General features: G+C 43.2%; 1 protein-coding gene across 1 annotated transcript; it reads left to right on the forward strand.

Moving 5' to 3' along the window:
* The first annotated feature begins 3,071 nt into the window (after positions 1-3,071).
* On the forward strand, positions 3,072-19,264 carry LOC105986584 (acyl-CoA desaturase 1-like). The gene is made up of 6 exons (XM_013017581.1): positions 3,072-3,167; positions 5,178-5,448; positions 8,815-8,945; positions 10,605-10,810; positions 12,757-12,989; positions 19,065-19,264. The coding sequence occupies exons 1-6, from the start codon at positions 3,072-3,074 to the stop codon at positions 19,262-19,264; spliced, it is 1,137 nt and encodes a 378-aa protein (XP_012873035.1).
* The last annotated feature ends 737 nt before the right edge of the window (positions 19,265-20,001 follow it).

The following is a 20,001-nucleotide window of genomic DNA, read 5'->3' on the forward strand; positions in this document are numbered from 1 at the left end:
CCCCTCACAAGAGGATCTGGAATGTCTCCCAGTTACTCCAGGGTTGTTATGCAAGCACGACTGCTTCAACAACCTTTTACACAATATGAATTGGAGCAGCCATCCTCACAAAGAAGTAGCTTTTAAACATTCTCTTACTGAAACTTATTAAGAGCCAGTTACATCTGACAAGAATACTCACTCCTTTTTGTGGACCTGTTGCGAACTGTTACAAAACAAAAAACCTATAAGAGCAAACTGAAATAGGAATTAATCAATTATTTTGGTAATCTTAATTTTTCCTTTCTGCACTTTGAGGCAAATGTTTAGAACAATTTTATTTTTAAACTTTATATACAGAAAACCATTCCTAAGTTTTAAGCCTCCTATTAATCTGTTTTAAATACTCTATACTTTAATTTTTAGTTGCATTTTGAAAAATCCCTTGAACTCTTGAGGCTAGGTGTTACTCATTCCTCTTGGCTGCTTGTTTTAAAACAGATACACATTAAAACTTTAAACTCAAATGATAATTTTTCCTTAATTCAAGAATTACAATCAACATCACTGTACCAAGAAGCTAAATTTAACACGTTTATGCCTTAAAAAGAAAACATCCAATTCAAAATATCATTGAGAGCAAATCACTATACAGATAAACTTTTTCTGACTCTCTTTTTAAGGCCTTCTTAATTTTAATTTTAACACACCCAAGGGGCAGTTTTAGTAATGCTAATCAGATCATCACATCACTCATTTTTACCATCATGTTTCCAGTGTCTATCTGCGGGAAAAGAGATAGAATAAAGATGGGCCACCATGGCCCCTCCTGTGGAATGGGCACGCACCCAATCCAACTCTTTAGGGTTAGATGAACTGTGTTTGTGCCAGCTTGCCCTCTTTCACCATGCATAGACTCCTCCCAGGACCTGTTCCACCATGCATGACCAGCTGAACTGCACTTCTGCCTCTTCACCCTTCACTCCTAAAGATAGGTCATCTGTTGGCTTCTAAGTTTCTCCTTTTTGTTAAGCCAGATATCTTGATTACAGTGAAAACAGCTTTATGCACTCTAAAATACCAGATTTTCGAATTTCAAGTTAAAGAATCCTTAAAAAGCCATTTAAAACAATGTAAAAATTCTTTAAAAAAATTTTTGGTAATGTCCAAACCTCATAACCTTTTGAATTTTAAACTTAAACTCACCCAATTGTTACAACATGCTGACAATTTGTATCTTGAACATGTTCACAAATACATACAAAACACACACAGATCATAAAGTGTGCAAAAGTCAAAACAGTTGTACGTACATTTTCTAAAGTTTTCAAACAAAAATTTAAGAGTTTTTTTTTAAACTAAGTACCTTTGTTGAGCTTCATTTTCCCAGGGCTTGCTTTTAGCAAGGCACTTCACCAATTGGTCTTTTGAATCCCTTCTGTTGGAGGTAGGTTTGGGGGGGGGAGACAGGGGGTCACCTGAAACTAAACTGGCTTGATTTTTATCCAATTTTAGACAAGAGCACTTTACATTGTCAGGACTAGCTAAAAAAGTCAAAACCAGGCACACAGCCTTCTCTGTGACTGAGCCCAGCTGGAGGCTGGAACTTTTATTCTCTCAGAGATGTTCAAATAAATAACAAAAACACAAAAACCAAAAATCCACATTTAAAACTGGTACTAATTCTAAAACAGAACTAGACAAGACAACAACCAAAGGCTGAGTTTATCCCTACCAGAACTCTGTGCTGTTCTCACTCAGCAAGCTAAATCCAGAGTCTGCTGAGTGAGCCTGCTACTCTCATCCAGAACTTCCCTACCTCAGAAAACATAAAACAGAGAACAATCAGGTCTCAGTGAATGGGGTGACATCTCACCAATATTTGTTGACCCAGAGGCTTTCCAAGGCAGAAGGGAAGTCCCAGTAGTTTTGGGGCAAGGGAAATAAGTCCCTAGGGGCCATCCTCTCAGACTGGCATATTCTCCCTCGTACTCAGACCCCACTGGGTCAAGGCCTAAGGCTAAGATAAACCCCAAATGACAAACAGAACACTCAACACAAAGACACAACTTACAAAGTCACGTTGCAGCGTTGTATATTGCCAACCAGAAAGTGCCAGACTACAGATGGAGGGTTTCCCAAAAGATGGAAAATTTCCCAATACAGTCAGAAAATTTCCCAAAAAATGTGTGCACTAAACATCAATTACCCAGAGGGGTCTGGGGATATCTCCTCACAGACCCGGTTGGCAGTCTTATAGCGTGTCCACTGAAAGATTAAAAATTAGAGTTACATTTTACATATGCTAACTGCTGGTTTTGCCTCTATAAACTTGCTTGCACTAGCTCTGACCCTTCCCCTCTCTGGAGATAAATAAAAAGCTTCGGAGCCTAGGTGTCGGCCCTGGGACAAGCTCTGTAGTCCTAAATAAAGAGCTAACAAATAAATTCCCCAAATGGCCAAATTGGACCCAAGATAAGGAACAAAGAGTATGTTCCTCCGCATTCCTGTGCAGAAATTCCCGGTTTAGGGGGCTCAAGATAAGGGCCATCTGGTGGGCTCTGCAGGCTAGGCCAAATTGTTAATCAATCACAAACCTGTAACACTGTAACTTTCCTAACCCTTATCTCCCAGAGTGACTACCTCCGTCTGCACTAATTGTCTTATTGCAAAGAGTGTTATAAACTTCCCCGGGTAGTAAAAAAAAATAATTGCCAATCCCAGGGACACCTGGTGTTATATGCTAATCCTGTGGTCTTTGTCTTTAAAAGTGCCTGTAACCGCTGGACGGGGCTTCCTGTCTGCCTCGGACAGAGAGCCTGTTTGCGCAAACGCCAAACAAACTTCTCTTGCTTATTGCAGCTGCTGGCTTGGAGTCTTGGTTCTTGGGGTGCCCTCCCGTTGAAGAAAGTATCCCAGTGAGTCTGGGGTCTTTCATCCACCAAGACTCCTTGCCAACTAGGACACAGACCCGGTGGGAAACCAGAATTACAGGCACAGAACCTGCAGGCAACTAAATATAGAGAATGGCAAAGCTTTGACTTACAAGCTGGGATTTTTGTGACTCTGTGGTGGGGCGTCTGGAGGGTCTTATGAGGGGGATCCTGGACGAGCCCCCAGAAATGTTGCATGGACTCGGGACCCTCGAAAGACCACCAGAGACCACGATCAAGGCAAACAGCAAAAGAGTAATTTCTTTGCAAGCTCGAGCTTGGTCCTCAGCGCACTCAGTAACTGGTGACACTAAGAGGCCCGGAGCACAACATCAGCACAGTTTTTATAGTATTGAACAAACAAGTTTAAGGAATTTCCACACAAGCAGTTACATGATTGGTTTGAGTCCACCCTAACCGCACTGCCCTTTTTCTGAATTATTGGTGCACGTTTGATGGCTCGATGGGTGGCAAAACCGTTATGTTCCATTCCTGGAACACTTGGGCAATTGTTTGTTTCTTAAGGGTGGGCAGGGTTGATGGCAACTGACACTTGTTTTTTTCTCTCTCTTGGGTTTACTCTGAGGGCAGCCTATCCCAAGATGGTGGGGTTAATCTCAAAATGGAATTACTTTAGCTCTTCACAGGGATCCCTAGATTCTAAGTTTCTTGATTCAGGGTGACTTGTGGGCAAGAAAGACAGTTAAGGGCTTCAGCATACTGGATGTGCTTCTATCTGTTGGTGAAAATGTGAATTATAATTTGAGCAATTGATTCACCAACTTTTCTTTCACAAAGTTTAAAGAAAATGCAGTGAGTCACTTGAGTTCTACCCCTTCACCCTGTTGTTTTACCACCATCTACCTGTACAATTTTGAGAGACTTCCTCTTTTAATCTTGTCTCGTAACAAGATCTGTGCCTCTATTGTAACCTAACCACAGCTGCTGCACAGAACGGAGTGCTAATGAAGCTGGATAGATGAGGGAAAATGAGGTATGGGTAGCTAACAGCAAATATAGAAAGTATTCCTTCATGTATTTCCCTTAAGATTAAGGGAACAAAAGTCATTTTGGGGGAAATGAAGCAGGATAACTTATGGAAACTGAGGCTGAAAGACCCCAGACTCACTGGGATGCTTTCTTCAACGGGAGGGCACCCCAAGAACCAAGACTCCAAACTAGCAGATGCAACAAGCAAGAGGATTTTATTAGGCGTTTGCACAAACGGGCTCCCTGTCCAAAGCAGACTGGAAGCCCGGAGCAGCGGTTACAGGTACTTTTAAAGACAAAAACCACAGGATTAGCATAAGACCCCAGGATTGGCTCAGCTCTGTACAGGAAGTTTTGTTACACTTGTGGGCTTGCCAGATGGTCTTTATTTTGAGCCCCTTGCTGAGAGTTTCTAAACAGGAATTTAGAAGAACATATTCTTTTGTTCTTTATCTATGTTTGCAGACCTTGTCCCTGGGCCTGCATCTGGACTTCGTAACTTTTTACTTATTTCTGGGAGGGGAAGGGTCAGTGTTAGCGTAAACAGGTTTACAGAAGCAGAATTAGCAGTTAGCATATTATAAAATAGACATAGCCCCAATTTCAATCTTTCAAGGCCTGGTGTAGACAACTCAGAAATAGGGTATCTAGAAACTTAGATATGCTATCTTTGCTTCAAAGAGAGGCAACTGAATGCATTCTTTCCTAAGGGATGCATTTCTCACCCAAGAATTCACAACTGACTGATAGGATGCCCCAAAATTCAGATAGCAGGATGTTTCCTCCTTTCATGGATAAGGATCTGTTTTTTGGCAGGATGCATTCTCATCTGGAAACTTAGAGAATAACAGCAGGTGTAGTTAAAGCAAAGACAAAGCACCTGGCTTTGCATAACTTAAAGCCAGACCCCCATCTTTACCCTATAAGTACCCAACAGATCAAGAAACTGTGTGTCTCTCTGGGTGTCTCCTTGTGTGTGTCTGTACCTTTGTGTCCCTATGAGAGCACCCACACTCTGCTAGAGTGTGTCCCTGCCCTTCTGGTTTTCTGCTTTTTTGTGTTTCCCTGCTTGTTTCCTTAATAAAGCTCTGCCAAGTTTTCTTACCATTGTGCCTTGTTCAGAAATTCTTATTCTGTGATTGAAGTCAAGAACCCTATGTGAAGAGTTCCTATATTTAAAGGGGAGCTTCACTTAACCTCACCTCTTTCCAGTGACACTCCCAGTCACCTACCAGGCATCTGCTCTCTCTTCACCACTATGCTCTCTCCTTGTAGATCTCTGATTCCTCAACAACCACTATCTTAGCACCTCTTTCTATGGACCTGAAGAATGAAAGAGAGAAGCTGATGGCCCTCTACTTTGTAGAAGACATCCGCCCCGAAATGAAAGAGGACATCTATGACCCCACCTACCAGGATGAGCTGGGCCCCCCACCGAAGCATGAGTATGTGTGGAGAACCATCATCCCCATGGCTCTGCTGCACCTGGGAGCCCTGTATGGGATCACCCTGGTTCCTGGCTGCAAGGCCTACACCTGGCTCTGGGGTAAGCAGCTTCCATCCTTAGCAGTGCTCAGGTTTTTTTCCCTGCTCTTTAATGAGGTGTGGTCCCACAAAGGGCAATGTTTCCTCTCTGGTTTCCCAGTGATTTCTCTTGTTCCTGGGAGGCTGGCTGAGCTGGAATAGAGCCTGATGCAATTGGGATCCACAGAGGACATCATCCCTCTCAATCTGGGTTTCCAGCCATTTGTCTTTGTTTCCAGGGAGGCTGACTAGTCTGGGAGTGGAGCCTAGTGTCTTCTCTCCAGAAGACAGGAGGAGGAACAGTCCAGTGTGAGGGGATTAGTAGGTAGCTGTCTTGGATGGTAGTAACATAGTACTGGTCAGCAAGGTGGTGCCACCACCACCTGAGTCTTTTAGGTATTCTAGGTTGTGGGATCTGATTCCTAGTTTTGTCTTGGGAAATCCTTCCAGTTCCCAGGAGAGTTTTAACTAAGATCTCCGAACCTCATGAAAATAGTTTTGCTGAGTACCAGGTAGAAGATAACAGCACACATTTAGAAGATGTTTCTTTGGTTACATGATTTCATCATGGCCACTGAAGCAAACTTTAAATATAGTCCAGGAAAAATTAGTGTGTGTATTGTTCAAGCGTTGTAGAAGGACACTTATGTTCTTTTCCTGGTGTGCTATGAGCTCTACTATGTACTATGAGCTGTAGCATAATGGATCCAGAGGAAGAATGGGTTTTCTTGTCCATCCCTTCTTCTCAGAAGATTTGTTATGGGGAAAAGAGTCCACCACTCAGAGACAGCCTCAGGTAAAAAGATGACTTTATTGGGGAAGTGGATAGGTGACCAGCTAGGGACCCAGCACAAACTCGGGAATTGAAACTGTGACCCTGAATGGCCTACAAGCTAGGGTTTTTAATGGCTAAATCCATACGGTCAAGCCTGGCTACCGAGATTGTAATACACACATTAAGATCGCATATTTATGTCAGTGGCCAATGGAGTTACAGTCTGTCTTATAGTATCTGTTTGAACTAACCTATCATCCTGGTTGGAATTGGGGCATGAATTGGGGTCCCCACACAAAGCAGGCAGATAAGGGGCAGGGATAAGGCTGCTCCTTCCTGGAAGGGCAAAGGTGGTTGGGCTGTTTTACTATTGCTAACCAAACAGGGCTGCAGATCTTATCACAACAATCAGCAAGGCTTCCCACATTTCCTGGGGTCTCAATAAACACCATATTTCCTGACCCTTGTGAGAAACCAGTATTTTGATTCTCAGGGGCGGGGGTGGGGGTGTGTGTTGGGGGGGCGAGGAACTCCTGATATATTAAAAGTGGAGTTAGTCTTGTTTCCCTTAACACTGGGAGATCCTTCCCCTCTACAGATTCTTCACAAACAGTTCCCTCAGCTGCAAGCCCCTTGCAGCCAGAATACTCCCTTAGGCCTCATTCAGTTCCTAGTTTGACCAGTCTGTGATTAGCCACCCTGGAAAATGTACAGGGATCATAATGCCACACTAGCATTAAGGCTATGATATCTATCATTTTAGTGTCTTGCTTTTGTGGATCTGCTGTGACATTGGACAGAAATTGGTACACAGAGCTAAAATGCTGACTTGTTCAACTCTTGATCAGGGCTCTTTGACTGACTAGGTTGACAAAGAGTTTCTATGGTAAAATGTGGATTTCAAATTTCCTCTATGATTAAAAAAGAAAGAAAGATAGAGGTTTTAGCTTGGGCATTCTCTCCTCCCTCCTATAGATTTTGGTGCTTTTCTTGTTTTTTCCCAAAGGAAACAGAAACATTTCAGATTTTGAGATGTTTTGTCCCTTTATTTTTGGAGCTGCTCAGAAGAGACCTTGAGGAAGGGCTCAAAAATATTTCTGACATCATTGATGGTCTGAAAAGAAAACCTCTCTAGCCACTTCTCAGGGAAAATCTACAAGTTGTTGCTTAACCATCAGTGTGGACACTGATGGTCTTTCCTTGGTGACAGAGATTGGGTACATGATGAATGAATAATAAAGCAGGCACCTAGTGCCTGGGTTCTGATTTCAATTCTGCTGCTAATGAGCATTACCTGTTCTTTCAGAACCATTATGTCTGCAGCATGAAACAAATGTACATGATTTCTTGGTTCTGGGCTGAGAGTTTCTACTTTTCCTGTATTCGGGTTCTTCCTTCTTGATGATTATAGAGGCCTGACTTCACCATACTTTTCCTACTTAACTGTGTAGTATTGTATTTGGGAATATGATCTAAATCACCATATGGCCTGGCCACATATCACCTGGGGTCTCAATCCCAGACCTAAAGAATTGTGGACAGAATTTTTGTTAGGATAATAATAATTGTGTGGCACTCTTGGGCATCATGAAAGACAGGATAAGATTAAGGAGATAGCAGGAGAGGAGAGAAAGCTGTTTAAGCATCTCTTCTTGTTTTAGTAGAGAGGACAACTTATAAAGTGTATGATGCCTTCCATGAAGTTCTATAACCACAGATAATCTATTGTTTCAATTTGTTATCCCAGCATAAGTTATAAAATTTTAACCAAGACCTCATCTCATCCTCCCGGTGCCACTGAACAAAGGGAATGATGTGTATACCAAGGAACTCCTTGGTACCCACCAGAGATCACCTGTGGCACCTCCTGCGCCTGCAAGCCATCAGCATGGTAGAGAAGGCATCCCTAAAGTCTTTCAGAGTTCCATTCTTGGATTCCCCATTGTCAAAGACCAATAACCTAGTTTGAAATATGGCTTCATTTTTACTAGTCCTGTGACCCTAAATAACATAGCTCTCACTTCATCTGTTTCCTCAACTGTGACATGCAGTATTCATAGTATTTACCCTGTTCAAGCTGTATAGTAAATATAAGCATGTTAATAATTTTGATAAAGCTTGAGCCATTATGCATTATGTGTGGAGGACCCCTCGTGGAGCCATATTGCCTGCTATAATACTGAAATGCTGTTGTACCGGCTGGCAAAAGGAAATACAAAGCTTTGACTACTATATTTAGTATACCTTTAGAAATGATATTCTGCTCTGATCACTTCAGAAAGATCAGCAGAAAGCCAAATGAGATAGACCCATATGCCTATGGTTTGATAATTACACGTTAGTGAGAGCCCTATTCCTTTTGCATGTCCTTATGCTTTCTTAACTCTTGGAACTCCTTATCTCCACTCTTGGAAGGAGAAGGTAAGTGATAAGCACAGATTTTCAAGCAGCGAAAGCTTAAAAATCAAAGACCAAGGCATTCCTAGGGTTCAAGGTAAAGCAGATCTCTTAAAGTCTAAAGAAGCTGGCTCTGGCATCACAGGAGTGCTTTGACATGCCTCCCCTGGCTGTATTCCCATCAGGTGGTGACTCTTTACTGTTCTATCCTGGCAGCTTTTCTGTGCTATGTAGTCAGTGGCCTGGGCATCACAGCAGGGGCTCATCGTCTGTGGAGCCACCGGACCTACAAAGCACGGCTGCCTCTGAGGCTCTTCCTCATCATTGCCAACTCCATGGCATTCCAGGTGAGCAGCTGGCAGGGCTCTGCTCTGTGTCTCCATCCTATCAATGATCCAGGATGGAGTGAAGGGGACTGTCACCTGGAGAGGAGTCCCAGCTGGTCAGACCTGGATTTTTCCAGTCTCATCAGTGACTTCAACTGGAGTCACTGAGGAAGGAAAGTCTCACCAGGTATACGGTCATTTTTATCCAAGGTCTATGTTTTATGAAACTGCATGGCCATTGTGGTTCTTCAGAATAGAGGACCATAGTATAAGAGCCAGGCCCTGACCTAGGTTTCTGGGGCAATTGGTGGACACTAAATATAAAGTTGACTATTTTAGGACTCAAGATAATGGGATTAAAGGTGATGTAGCAATTGGTGATAACTAGGGTGAACACAGACAGACACTGGTGGCTTACACTTGTAATCCTAGTTAATCAATAAGCGGACATCTAAGGATCAGTTTGAAGCCAGCTTGGGCAGGTAATCCTGTGAGACTCTTATCTCCAATTATCTACCAAAACCCCAGAAGTGGAACTGTGTTCCTTGTAGTAGAGCAAAACAGCCTTGAGCAAAAAAAAAAGCTAAAGGACAGCGCCCCCAGGAAAAAAGTTCATGCTCCATGACCAGTGCATGTATGCACTTACGCAAGCACACACGCACATACACACACACACACACACACACATGAGTGAATACTTGTGAAGCAATGACTATTTGCCCAGCATTATGGTAAAGTACAGATTAACAGATTAATGATACAGATTAACTCATTAAGTCACTACAGAAGTCTTAGGAGGTAGATGGCACTGTTATGCCTACTTTACAGATGAGGAAACTAAGTTACTGAGAGGTCATGCAGGCTAGCCTTATAGTGTTAACTAGAGATGCCATGCTGGCTAAATCAAGTACTGAGATTGGTTTAGGCAACACGCTTTTAACAGAAAGATTAGGTAATTAGAGAAGGGGAACTCTCCTAGCTATAGTTGTCATATGAAGCATAATTTAGAGAGGAGAAAGAAATGAACCCAAATCAGTCTCCACTGTCCTGGCAAGATTTGAAGGGCTTATAACATATGCCTAATCATCCTTGCCTGCTCAACTTCTGCTTGACGCTCTCAATGTCCTCATGAGGCAAAGGGAAGGAAGAGACAGATTGACAAATTCTGGAAGGATGGATAGGGTCTCTAACAAAGAGGGCCTTTCAAAATGTGCTCATGGTCATGACTATATAGTTATTGTGTTGGGTATGTATCATGTGGGAAAGCATCAGAAAGAAGCATCTCAAAGCTTTATCCAAAGAGCATTCATTACCTTAGGGTCCATGCCATCTGGCTTGTACTCTCTACTCAGGGACTTCACACCCAAGAGTACTCTTCTCTTCATCTTAGCCTGATACAGAATTGCAGTTCTTGGCTAATGAAATTCCTTGTGTGCTACCAAATAAACTTCAGGAATTATCAGTGCTATTCCAGTGTTTGGGAACTGGAAGTTGATTTTTCCACACTCATGTCAGGAGCAACTACTGAGAAGGCAGGCCTATATGCCTTCTTTGGTGCTAAGGTCCTGGGAACTGTGATGCTGAGCTGAAAGCTCTGGACCCTTGCAGACATCTGGGCACTCCAATCCTTCCTAGAGGGCATCTCTCCTTAGGCCTAGTTTTCCCTTTTCTCCCATCCAGAATGATGTGTATGAATGGGCCCAAGATCACCGTGTGCACCACAAGTTCACAAAGACTCATGCTGATCCTCACAATTCTCGTCGTGGCTTCTTCTTCTCTCATGTGGGTTGGGTGCTTGTGCGTAAACACCCAGCTGTCCAAGAGAAGAGTGATTTGCTTGACCTGTCTGACCTCAAAGCTGAGCAACTGGTGATGTTCCAGAGGAGGTGAGGAAGGGAAGACAGAACTGGGGTATGCCTTGGAAATGTGGAATTTGGGGGTATTCCTCTCTCTTAGGACATGTAATATAATACTTGAATAATTATCTAAGTTTCTGTATTCAAAATTGTCATTTTGACCATTTTTATGGTCTAAAAGCCCAGAGCCATGTTTTATTCTTCTGTTCCTTTCTCTCTGAGCTATTTTAATGAAACCAATTAAATACCACAAATGTCACTTAAATAGCATATTTAGAAACAGAAAAGTGAATGTGACTGATGTCTTTCTTTTGATTTTTTTTTTTTTACCCAGTAGAGTAGAAGGACAGGGCAAGAACTCAAATAACTATTTCACAAAACAGAATATTTTATGTACTGGGACAGGCACAAAGGAAAACAAATTGGTCAGTGAGGAAAATGAGGTCAAGGTACAGGAACAAAGTATGACTGAGCCAACTTATATAGAGTGACCGTTATGAATATGGATGAGTATCTCTACTCATCCATATTCATAACGGTCACTCTATATAACGGTCACAGAAAGAGAATCATGAGCTAACACATTAAGCAGGTACCTGAAACAGTATTTCTGCTTGATATTTATTGTACAACAGGAAAGGGACTGAAAGGTAGATATAACTCTGGTAGAGTCTTGATGTAACTTTGGATTAGTTCTGTAATCAACAGAGAGTCATAAAAGTTTTTCCAGCAGCATGTATCATAGTCAGATATGCTTTAAAGAGGCTACTCTCAGGACATGTTAAAGTACCATTCAGGCAGAGAAATGAGAAATGGAAACACAAGACAGATGTAGGGAGGATTTCAGCCAGGGAAGCAGTGACAGGATAAGGAAAGAACTTGATGTGGACTGTCAGTGACATCAAAACAGAAGATGTGACTGAGGCACACTGGCAACTGATTCTCTTGCAATGTCAATGGCTTTTGTCTACACGGGACTGAAGGAAACAGGGCCTCCTGAAGGAGAAACCTGCTGTGGTCACAGACACTGAGTGTACTTCCTGAGGGAAAAGCAGAGCAAAGAATGAAGGGGTGGTAGGAGAAAATGAAGGCATGACATTTACCATGCTTTCTGCCAATGACACTGCTGAGCAAGAGAAAGGTGTCCAGAATTTGGCAGATGTGGCTGTGAGGGGACCATGCCTGTTTGATCAATATGATGTGAGGTCTCATGGAAAGAAAGGATACAATCTGGGTACCAGTGTCTCAGGTCTGTAATCTTAGCTTCTCAGGAGGCTGAGATCAGAGGATACTGGTTCAAAGGCATCCTGGGCAGGAATTTTGTTAAGACTCTTAACTCCACTGGCCCACCCAGAAGCTGTAAGTGGAGCTATGTCTTCTGTGGAAGAGTACTAGCTTTGGGCACAAAAGTTCAGGGACAGTGTCCCCACTCTGAGTTCAATCCCTAGGATCCGCACACACAAAAGGAAACAAGGCATTTAGAATCAGGATATTATATTCTTTTTCTTGGGGGGGGGTCTAGTCATGGGGCCTGAACTCTGGGCCTGGGCACTGTCCCTCAGCTCTTCAGCTCAAGGCTAGCACTTTACCACTTGAGCCACAGCGCCACTTCCGGCTTTTTTGTTTTTGCTTATGTGGTGCTGAGGAATCGAACCCAGGGCCTCAGGCATGCAAGGCAAGCGCTCTACCACTGAGCCACCTTCCCAGCCCCAGGATATTATATTCTTATCCTTGTCCTTTGCCTTCCTAATGGGATGACCTTAGAATATTTATTGAACACATCCATATAGCACACATCTATATAACGAGAGGACAACTATGTCTTCTCAAAAGGTGTTCCACCCATTCCCTTTGGTTTGTTTACCTCTGTATTTACAGTTAGGAGGGAGTGCTTGGCCCAGCCCTGAAAGACTGAGTAATCCAGGCTTGTGTGAAAATCCTCTGTCCATACTCACACTGTGTGGTCTCTCATGTAGGTACTACAAGCCCTGTTTCCTGTTGATGTGCTTCATCCTGCCTACATTAGTCCCCTGGTATTGTTGGGGTGAAACTTTTCAACACAGCTTGTATGTTGCTGCTTTCCTGCGATACATTATTTTGCTCAATATGACCTGGCTGTTGAACAGCGCTGCTCACCTCTATGGATATCGCCCTTATGACAAGAACACTGAGGCCCATGAAAATGTCCTGCTCTCGCTGGCAACTCTGGGTAAGTGAGCAGTTTACAAACATGACCACGTTCAGTATTTGGTTAAAAGCTGGCAGTATCAGCGAAGTTTGTTTTTAGGACATTTTGTGCCCCAGATTTTTCACCACAAAACTAGTGGTTCCTAAATGAGGATATACTTACACGTCATGCAGCAAGTTCTATTCAAAAAAGGGGAAAATAACACTTCCACTAGTTGCAGGCTTCCAAATCCATTCCAAATGGCATGCCTATTGAACCATTCCAAGCTTTCCTTTCTTCAGTTCCCTCTGGTCTGGGCTACAGTCTGGTTTTGAGGAGGTGATACATAATTAGAAAAATCGGGTCAAAAGAGAGGCCAATAAGATGAGTATTTTATATCGACTGATTCTGTAATATAAGCTAGGTTGATACACTTCAAGAATGCTACTGTGAAAGTGTGTGTAATCTCCTTGCTATGATTTCATATGTGTCTCTCAGCCCCTTCCACCATTGTGCATGTTCTAACTTTAACTCATGCTTGAAATAAACCACCTAGGCTTCACGCTTCTTACATTTCTTTTCTTTTCTTTTTTGATGGTCTTGGGGCTTAATTTTAGGGCCTAAGCACTGTCCCTGAGTTCTTCTGCTTAGAGCTAGAGTTCTACCACTTGAATCACAGTGTCATTTTCAACCTTATCTCAGTAGTTTATTGGAGGTGAGAATCTCATGGACTTTTCTGACTGGGCTGTCATTGAACCACAATCCTCAGCTCTCAGCTTCAGACTAGCTAGGATTACAGGCATGAGCCACCAGCACCCAGCTAGTTATTACATTTTTCTGAACAGAATAATTTGTACTGAGATGTGGCCAGCATGATAAATAATTATAATGACAGCCCTCCAATTTCAACTGCCTTACGACTGGCCTTTTAAAATGGCCACATTTTAGAGAACACTTGTTCTCTATTGAAGAGCCTGCTCTTTCCTGCATTTTATTCCACCCTGTCTCTCCTACTGTTGTACAGTGAATCATCCCAGAAGCCACATTTTAAAATATATAATATTGGAGTCTTTATTATGCACTTAACAGGCTACAGGCTGCCTGTTTTACAAAGGCTTGCAGCACGCAAATGCACATAACACAGCTAGGAAACATGCTAAAGAGGAGAGAAATAATAAAAACAATACCAACAAGCCAATTCAGCTCCAATGGAGAGCTGAACTGGGATGCCATGATGACTGGAGATGAGACGGGAGACTGGAGACAATCACAGAGACACAGGTGGCATGGCCTCCTGGTGGCTAAGCTGGTCCAGGGGGCAGATCCACAGGAAATTCCCAGTCCCCAGGCACTGGACTGACAGATTCAATAACCTATCAGTCAAGTGCCCACCCCTGCCTCCAGGGGTCCTGACAGGCCCACTACAGCTCTGTTTCCTGCCATTCTAATTCTTTTTCTTCTTGAATTGCTGATCTCTCACATTTTCTTCACTCTGACCACACTGACGTTCCTTTAAGCCTACATTGACCTGCCTCTTCCTGTCCAGGTTGCCACCCATGATCCTCCTCCTTTTCAATTTGATACCTATAGGACTAATGAATGTCCACTCAGAGCTTGGCTGTGAACACCAGTGTGAAAGTTAGCAGTCCTCTGTCAGTACACTTAGCCTTGGCCTTATTTCCCAACTTCCAGCCTGCTTCTTAGTTCATACTATGGACCACCTATGTACAGAGTAATGATATACTTTCAATGTCCTAGCTGAAGGCTTATTTGGCAGGACTTCATCACTAGCTTGTTATTTACATCATTCTCACTCTATATGGGGGCACTTTTGTAGTTGTTATGTATGTACATATAAATATATGTATTTACTTACTGTATTTTAAACATCTCCTTATGTATTGTAGACTATCCTAGACTCACAATTCTCTCCAGTTCTGAGATTACAATTGTTGTACAGTAAATGGAGTTGGTAGGATACAGAGAAGCCACCTTGGAGAGATGGAATTGAGAGTCTTTATTAGAAAGCCAGAGTCTACACGATAGACTGTTGTCTCAAAAACCAGTATGGCTACCCCTTCCCCCACTTTCCCTGCACAAGGCTTGCACCAAGCTTGTAAAGACAAAAACCTTGGGGGCAGACAAGGCCCCAACAAATCACAAGGAGCAGCTTTCCTGGGGCTAACCAACATGATCTCTGCATATCCTCTAAAGCAGAGAGTTCTCTTTGCTCTACCTACTGAGCTAGGCATCTGCAATTCAAAGGATGGCTTGCTTCACCTGGAAGCCTCTGAAGCTGGGTGGACTACCCCATCACCTGGTTAGGCAATAAGATGGTTGTGTGAACAAGGTAACTTACTTAGACTTGGTCTTTTTGTTACGTCACAGTCATAAACCACAATGCTTAGAGTATATGGAGATATATTTATCCTCAAAATATATTTATTAATTTACTTATTTATTTGTTTATCTTTCTTTTTTTGTAGGTCATGGGGCTAGAATTCAGGGCCTGGGAGCTATCCCTGAGCTCTTTTTGTTCAAGGCTAGTGCTCTACCACCTTGAGCCACAGCACCACCTCCTTTTTTCTGGTGGTTAATTGGAGATACGTCTTATTTTTCTGCCCAGGAAGGCTTTGAACTTTAATCCTCAGATTTAAGCCTCTTGAGTATCTAGGATTACAGGTATGGGCCACCAGCGCCCAGCAAAAGACCTATGATTAGTTGTTCTTTACCCTAACTGAAAGAATCCATCCCAGCTTTCCTAGGGGACCACTCAGAGGCAGCACATACAGGTGAAGGATTATAAAGATGTTTATTAGTGTGGTCAACTTGCCCATGAGATGGAGAGCAATATGGGTCTGCCCCATGCAGGTGGTAGCTCATAACTCTGGGGATAGTGGCAGGAGGTACTCTGCATGTGCAGGTAGGTCTGAGTGGAGAGAAAAAGTGGCCAGTATCCTGGAATTTAGGGCAGGGAGGAGCTCAGGTCTGGTGGAGCTGGGGGCTACAAGCTGCCCTGGGAAATGTAGTGGGTGTGACTTAGGACCTGAGGTGGGGAGAATGCCAACACTAACCTGAGAGAGTTCAATGCTGTTATTGTTCAGATTGATTCTGAAAGAAGCACCCTGCTGTTATAAGGTAAATTATCAGAGAAGCCACATTTTGAATGATCAAATCTTGGTATCTTTCTTACAAGTTAGTCTGTGAATGGATCAATGAAAGGATCCATCACATCCATGGCAGGGGACCATGCGGAGGCAGACAGGCACAGGAGAAAGATTATTACAAGGTTTAATAGAGGAGCCATATTTCTCTCGGAGAGAGAGCACATGGCACCTCTGCTATGGGTAGCAGCAGGGTCTCGGGTTAGGAAGTGAGGTAGATGGAAGTTCAGGTGGGCCTGGGTGGAGCCAGCTGGAGGGAGGGGCCAGCTGTAAGGTGAGAACTCCAGGGCAGGGAGGAGCTCAGGTCTGGGTGGAGCAGAGGCCCAAAGGTGGGCATAATGCTTACAGTCTGCAGACAGCCAGTTGTAACAAAAACCTGCAGCCCATAAATACACTTAACACTGTTAGGAAATGGGCCAACAAACCAATTCAGCTCTGATAGAAAGCTGAACTGGGACGCCATGATGACCAGAGAAAAGAGAGGAGACAAGCAACAGTACAGGAACATGGAGACACATAACATGGCATAATGACACCTATGCAGGTCGGAGTCTAAATAGGGTTAGGGCAAGGGGAAGAATCACAGGAAATTTTCCATCTGAGGCACAGGACCCACAGGTTCAGTAACCTATCAGCCAAGTGCCCATCCCTGACTCCAGGGATCCAGGCATGCCTATTACCTGAGTGGGGGATGTCACCTTCCTCCATCATGAAGACAAGATGCCAGACCTTAAATAGACATACTCAGAAGAACTCAGAACTTTTCCATCTAGGGAATAACCTTCCACATGGGGTATGCTCAGAGGCTATTCAGAGACTGAAGATTAAAGCCATTTAGTAAATTAATTCATGCAGAATCAGAGCATTCTCTATATGCAAAGCTTTCCTAAAGCTATGACATCTGCATTTCTCTGAAACAGAGCCCTCCTAGCTCACCTTGAGCTAGACATCTGCATTCAATGAATGGCCTCTCTCACCTCAGGGTTTTTCAGCACTGGATGGAGAATTCCCTCCCCCCAAGCAAGAGGCACCAGGATGGCTGCATGAAGTTACTTAGACTCAGCCTCCTTATTTCACTGCCAAGAGGTAGCAAATTCGGGATTTTCCAAATATGTACTCACTACAGAAATTGTCCTCAGTCTAGTATGTTTATTGTCCTTTCAAAATAAAATTGAACCTGGGTTTTTAGACCCTAGGCCCAAAGTCCAGCAGTTCTGATATGCCAAATAAAGACACAAGGTGAAGGGCAGATAAAGAGATGTATTACATGACAGCCATGAGAAGACAGCATGTCAGTACATCTTCAGACATTTTGAGGGATATAGACATTGGCTTCAGGTTAAATTGGAAAGGTTAAGGGGAAGGAAATGAGAAGTTACAACGGTCTCATACAGAGGTTATGGCCTACTTGACCAATATTTCAGTCTTAGTTCCAAAGAAGTTGTTTTCACTTTACTGCTGGAGCAGAACAGGAACAAAGCAGTCTCTTTTCTTTCAGATGATAAGAAGGCACTGCCTGTTTGAGGGGTAGTGTTCCTTCCATATAGGATAATTATCAGTGATTTTTTTTTTCCTCCTGGAGCCCACGGTAATTACAAAGGGCAGCAGCAGAGCATAGTTCAGAGCAATGGCATAGACACAAACTTGGAGGACTTTTCACAGAGCCAAGTAAAACTATATTTCTTTTTTTCTTTTTTTTGGGGGGGGTGGCTGGGTCAGTTATAGGGCTTGAACTCATGGCTTGGGCACTTTCTCTAAGCTCTTTTGCTGAAGGCCACTGCTCTACCACTTTGAAACACAGTTCTAGTTCTGGCTTTTAGATTGTTCATGGAGATAAGAGTCTCATAAACACAAACTTTGAGCCGTGATCTTCGAGTCTCTGCCCCTTGAGTACCTAGGATTACTGACATGAGCCACCAGCACGGAGCAAAACCATCTTTTAAGATGCTTCTTACAAAACGTTCATCCCAAGAGTTTTTAGAACCTCAGGATAAAGGGAATCTCTAAGTGTTTTAAGGGGGTTCTGATATATAAACACCTTGTATCCCTGAAAGGACCCATCACATCCATCCCAGGGGACCACGCAGAGGCTGGCAGGCACAAGAGAAAGATTATTACAAGGTTTATTAGAGGAGCCATATTTCCCCCAAGAGGGAGCACATGACATTTGTCCTTATCCAGGTAGCAGGGGAGTCTGGGGATAGGAAGTGAGGTAGGTATGACTTCAGGTGGAATGAGCTCAGGTGGATCTGGGTCCAGAGAGAGAGAGAGTGGTCAGCTGTATGGCAGGAACTCCAGGAATAGGAGGAACTCAGGTCTGGCTGAAGCTGAGGACCAAAGGTGGGGATAATACTAACAATTCCAATCTCAAAGGTCAGAAAAATAGAAGCAAAACCAGCATACTGTGAACCAGCAATGGATGAGGAATCTCTAGTCCTTGTCTGGACCTCCTTTTCTCTGACTTCTGTCTGCTGTTCCCATGCCCCTATTCCCCATGCCCTTACAGAGAGCATGATCTCAGTGGGGTTGGTGTGTTGCTTACTCACCACTGTAAGAAGCACAGTCACTATTCTCCCTAGGTCCCTCCCTTCCCTATCAAAACACATGCACATATGCACACAGCCTGTGAGATCTCAGGCCAGTACTACCAAATCTCTGACATTGTACAGGGTATTTCCTGTATTTTCTCAGAACTTGCTTCTTTCTTGATCCTTTGAGAGAAAAGTTTTTCCCCAAAACTACTCCCAGTCCTGGGAATTTTTGTAGACTATCTCAGTTCACTGCTAAGGATGCCTCAGAGAGCATCTGTTCACTTTAGAGTAGAAGACACTGGGTTTGTCATTCACTCAATAACAGCAAAATTCTCCAAGGTACAGAGGACCTGCTAGGTAAGAAATGCTCAAAGATGACAAAGATGACAAATCAGCATCTGCTCTCCTTGCTTCTCTTCCAGGTGAAGGCTTCCATAACTACCACCACACCTTTCCCTATGATTACTCTGCCAGTGAGTACCGCTGGAGCCTCAACTTCACCACATTCTTCATTGACTGCATGGCTGCCATTGGGCTGGCTTATGACCTGAAGAAAGTACCCAAGGCCTCCATCTTGGCCAGGATTAAGAGAACTGGAGATGGAAGCTATAAGAGTGGCTGAGTTGGTTGGTCCAGACTCCTTTTCCAATAGCCATCTGATAAGATGCTCTGATTATTTTTTTCAAATTCTTTATTGTGATTAAGTGATTACATAATTTCCCAAATTTCACAGTATTGTGGGATAGAGATGCTTAGTTAAAGTTACAAACACATTCTAATTTTCATGGGGCAAATTGTCTATCGAGGTCTATAACATTTATGAGTTCTATGAGCTTTGCAATACAGTTATTTTTCCACAGTGGTGATATGTACATTTCTTTTGTTTTGCATAGCATCAGCTGTTCCCTCTTTCCCACTTGTTCCCTCCCTCCCATTGATGCCATTGAGTTGCTTAGTTCATTTTGATCAATGTCCAGTGAAGCTGATGGGTCCTGCTGTTGTACATTTTTCCCTGATTCCCTCTAGTTCTGTGTCGTCCTCCTAGTATCCCGCTGGTCTGCACATATATGCTATATATGTGATCAGCAGCATAGGGTTAGTTAGTAGTGATTCAACCAGATGAGTGGAAGTTCTTTGTTTCTTAAGTCTTGTCAATTTTGTTGTATCACCTTACGTTTTGGATTTAACATCCGCTTATCAAGGAGACCATGTGCCGTTTGTCTCTTTGCTCTTAGTTTACCTCACTTAATATGATTTCTTCTAGCTCCATCCATTTCCCTGCAAATGACATTATTTTGTCCTTTCTAATGGCTGTATAATATTCCACTGTGTATAGATACCACAGGGTTTGGATCCATT

Source organism: Dipodomys ordii, unplaced genomic scaffold (assembly GCF_000151885.1).
Source record: "Dipodomys ordii isolate 6190 unplaced genomic scaffold, Dord_2.0 Scaffold36, whole genome shotgun sequence".
Lineage (NCBI taxonomy): Eukaryota > Metazoa > Chordata > Mammalia > Rodentia > Heteromyidae > Dipodomys > Dipodomys ordii.

Coding starts and splice junctions, on each gene's coding strand:
- LOC105986584 (XM_013017581.1), top strand. CDS start 3,072: ATGAGGGGGATCCTGGACGAGCCCCCAGAAATGTTGCATGGACTCGGG. Junction 3,168..5,177: donor TCAAGGCAAACAGCAAAAGA/GTAATTTCTTTG, acceptor CTCTCCTTGTAG/ATCTCTGATTCCTCAACAAC. Junction 8,946..10,604: donor CCAACTCCATGGCATTCCAG/GTGAGCAGCTGG, acceptor TCTCCCATCCAG/AATGATGTGTATGAATGGGC.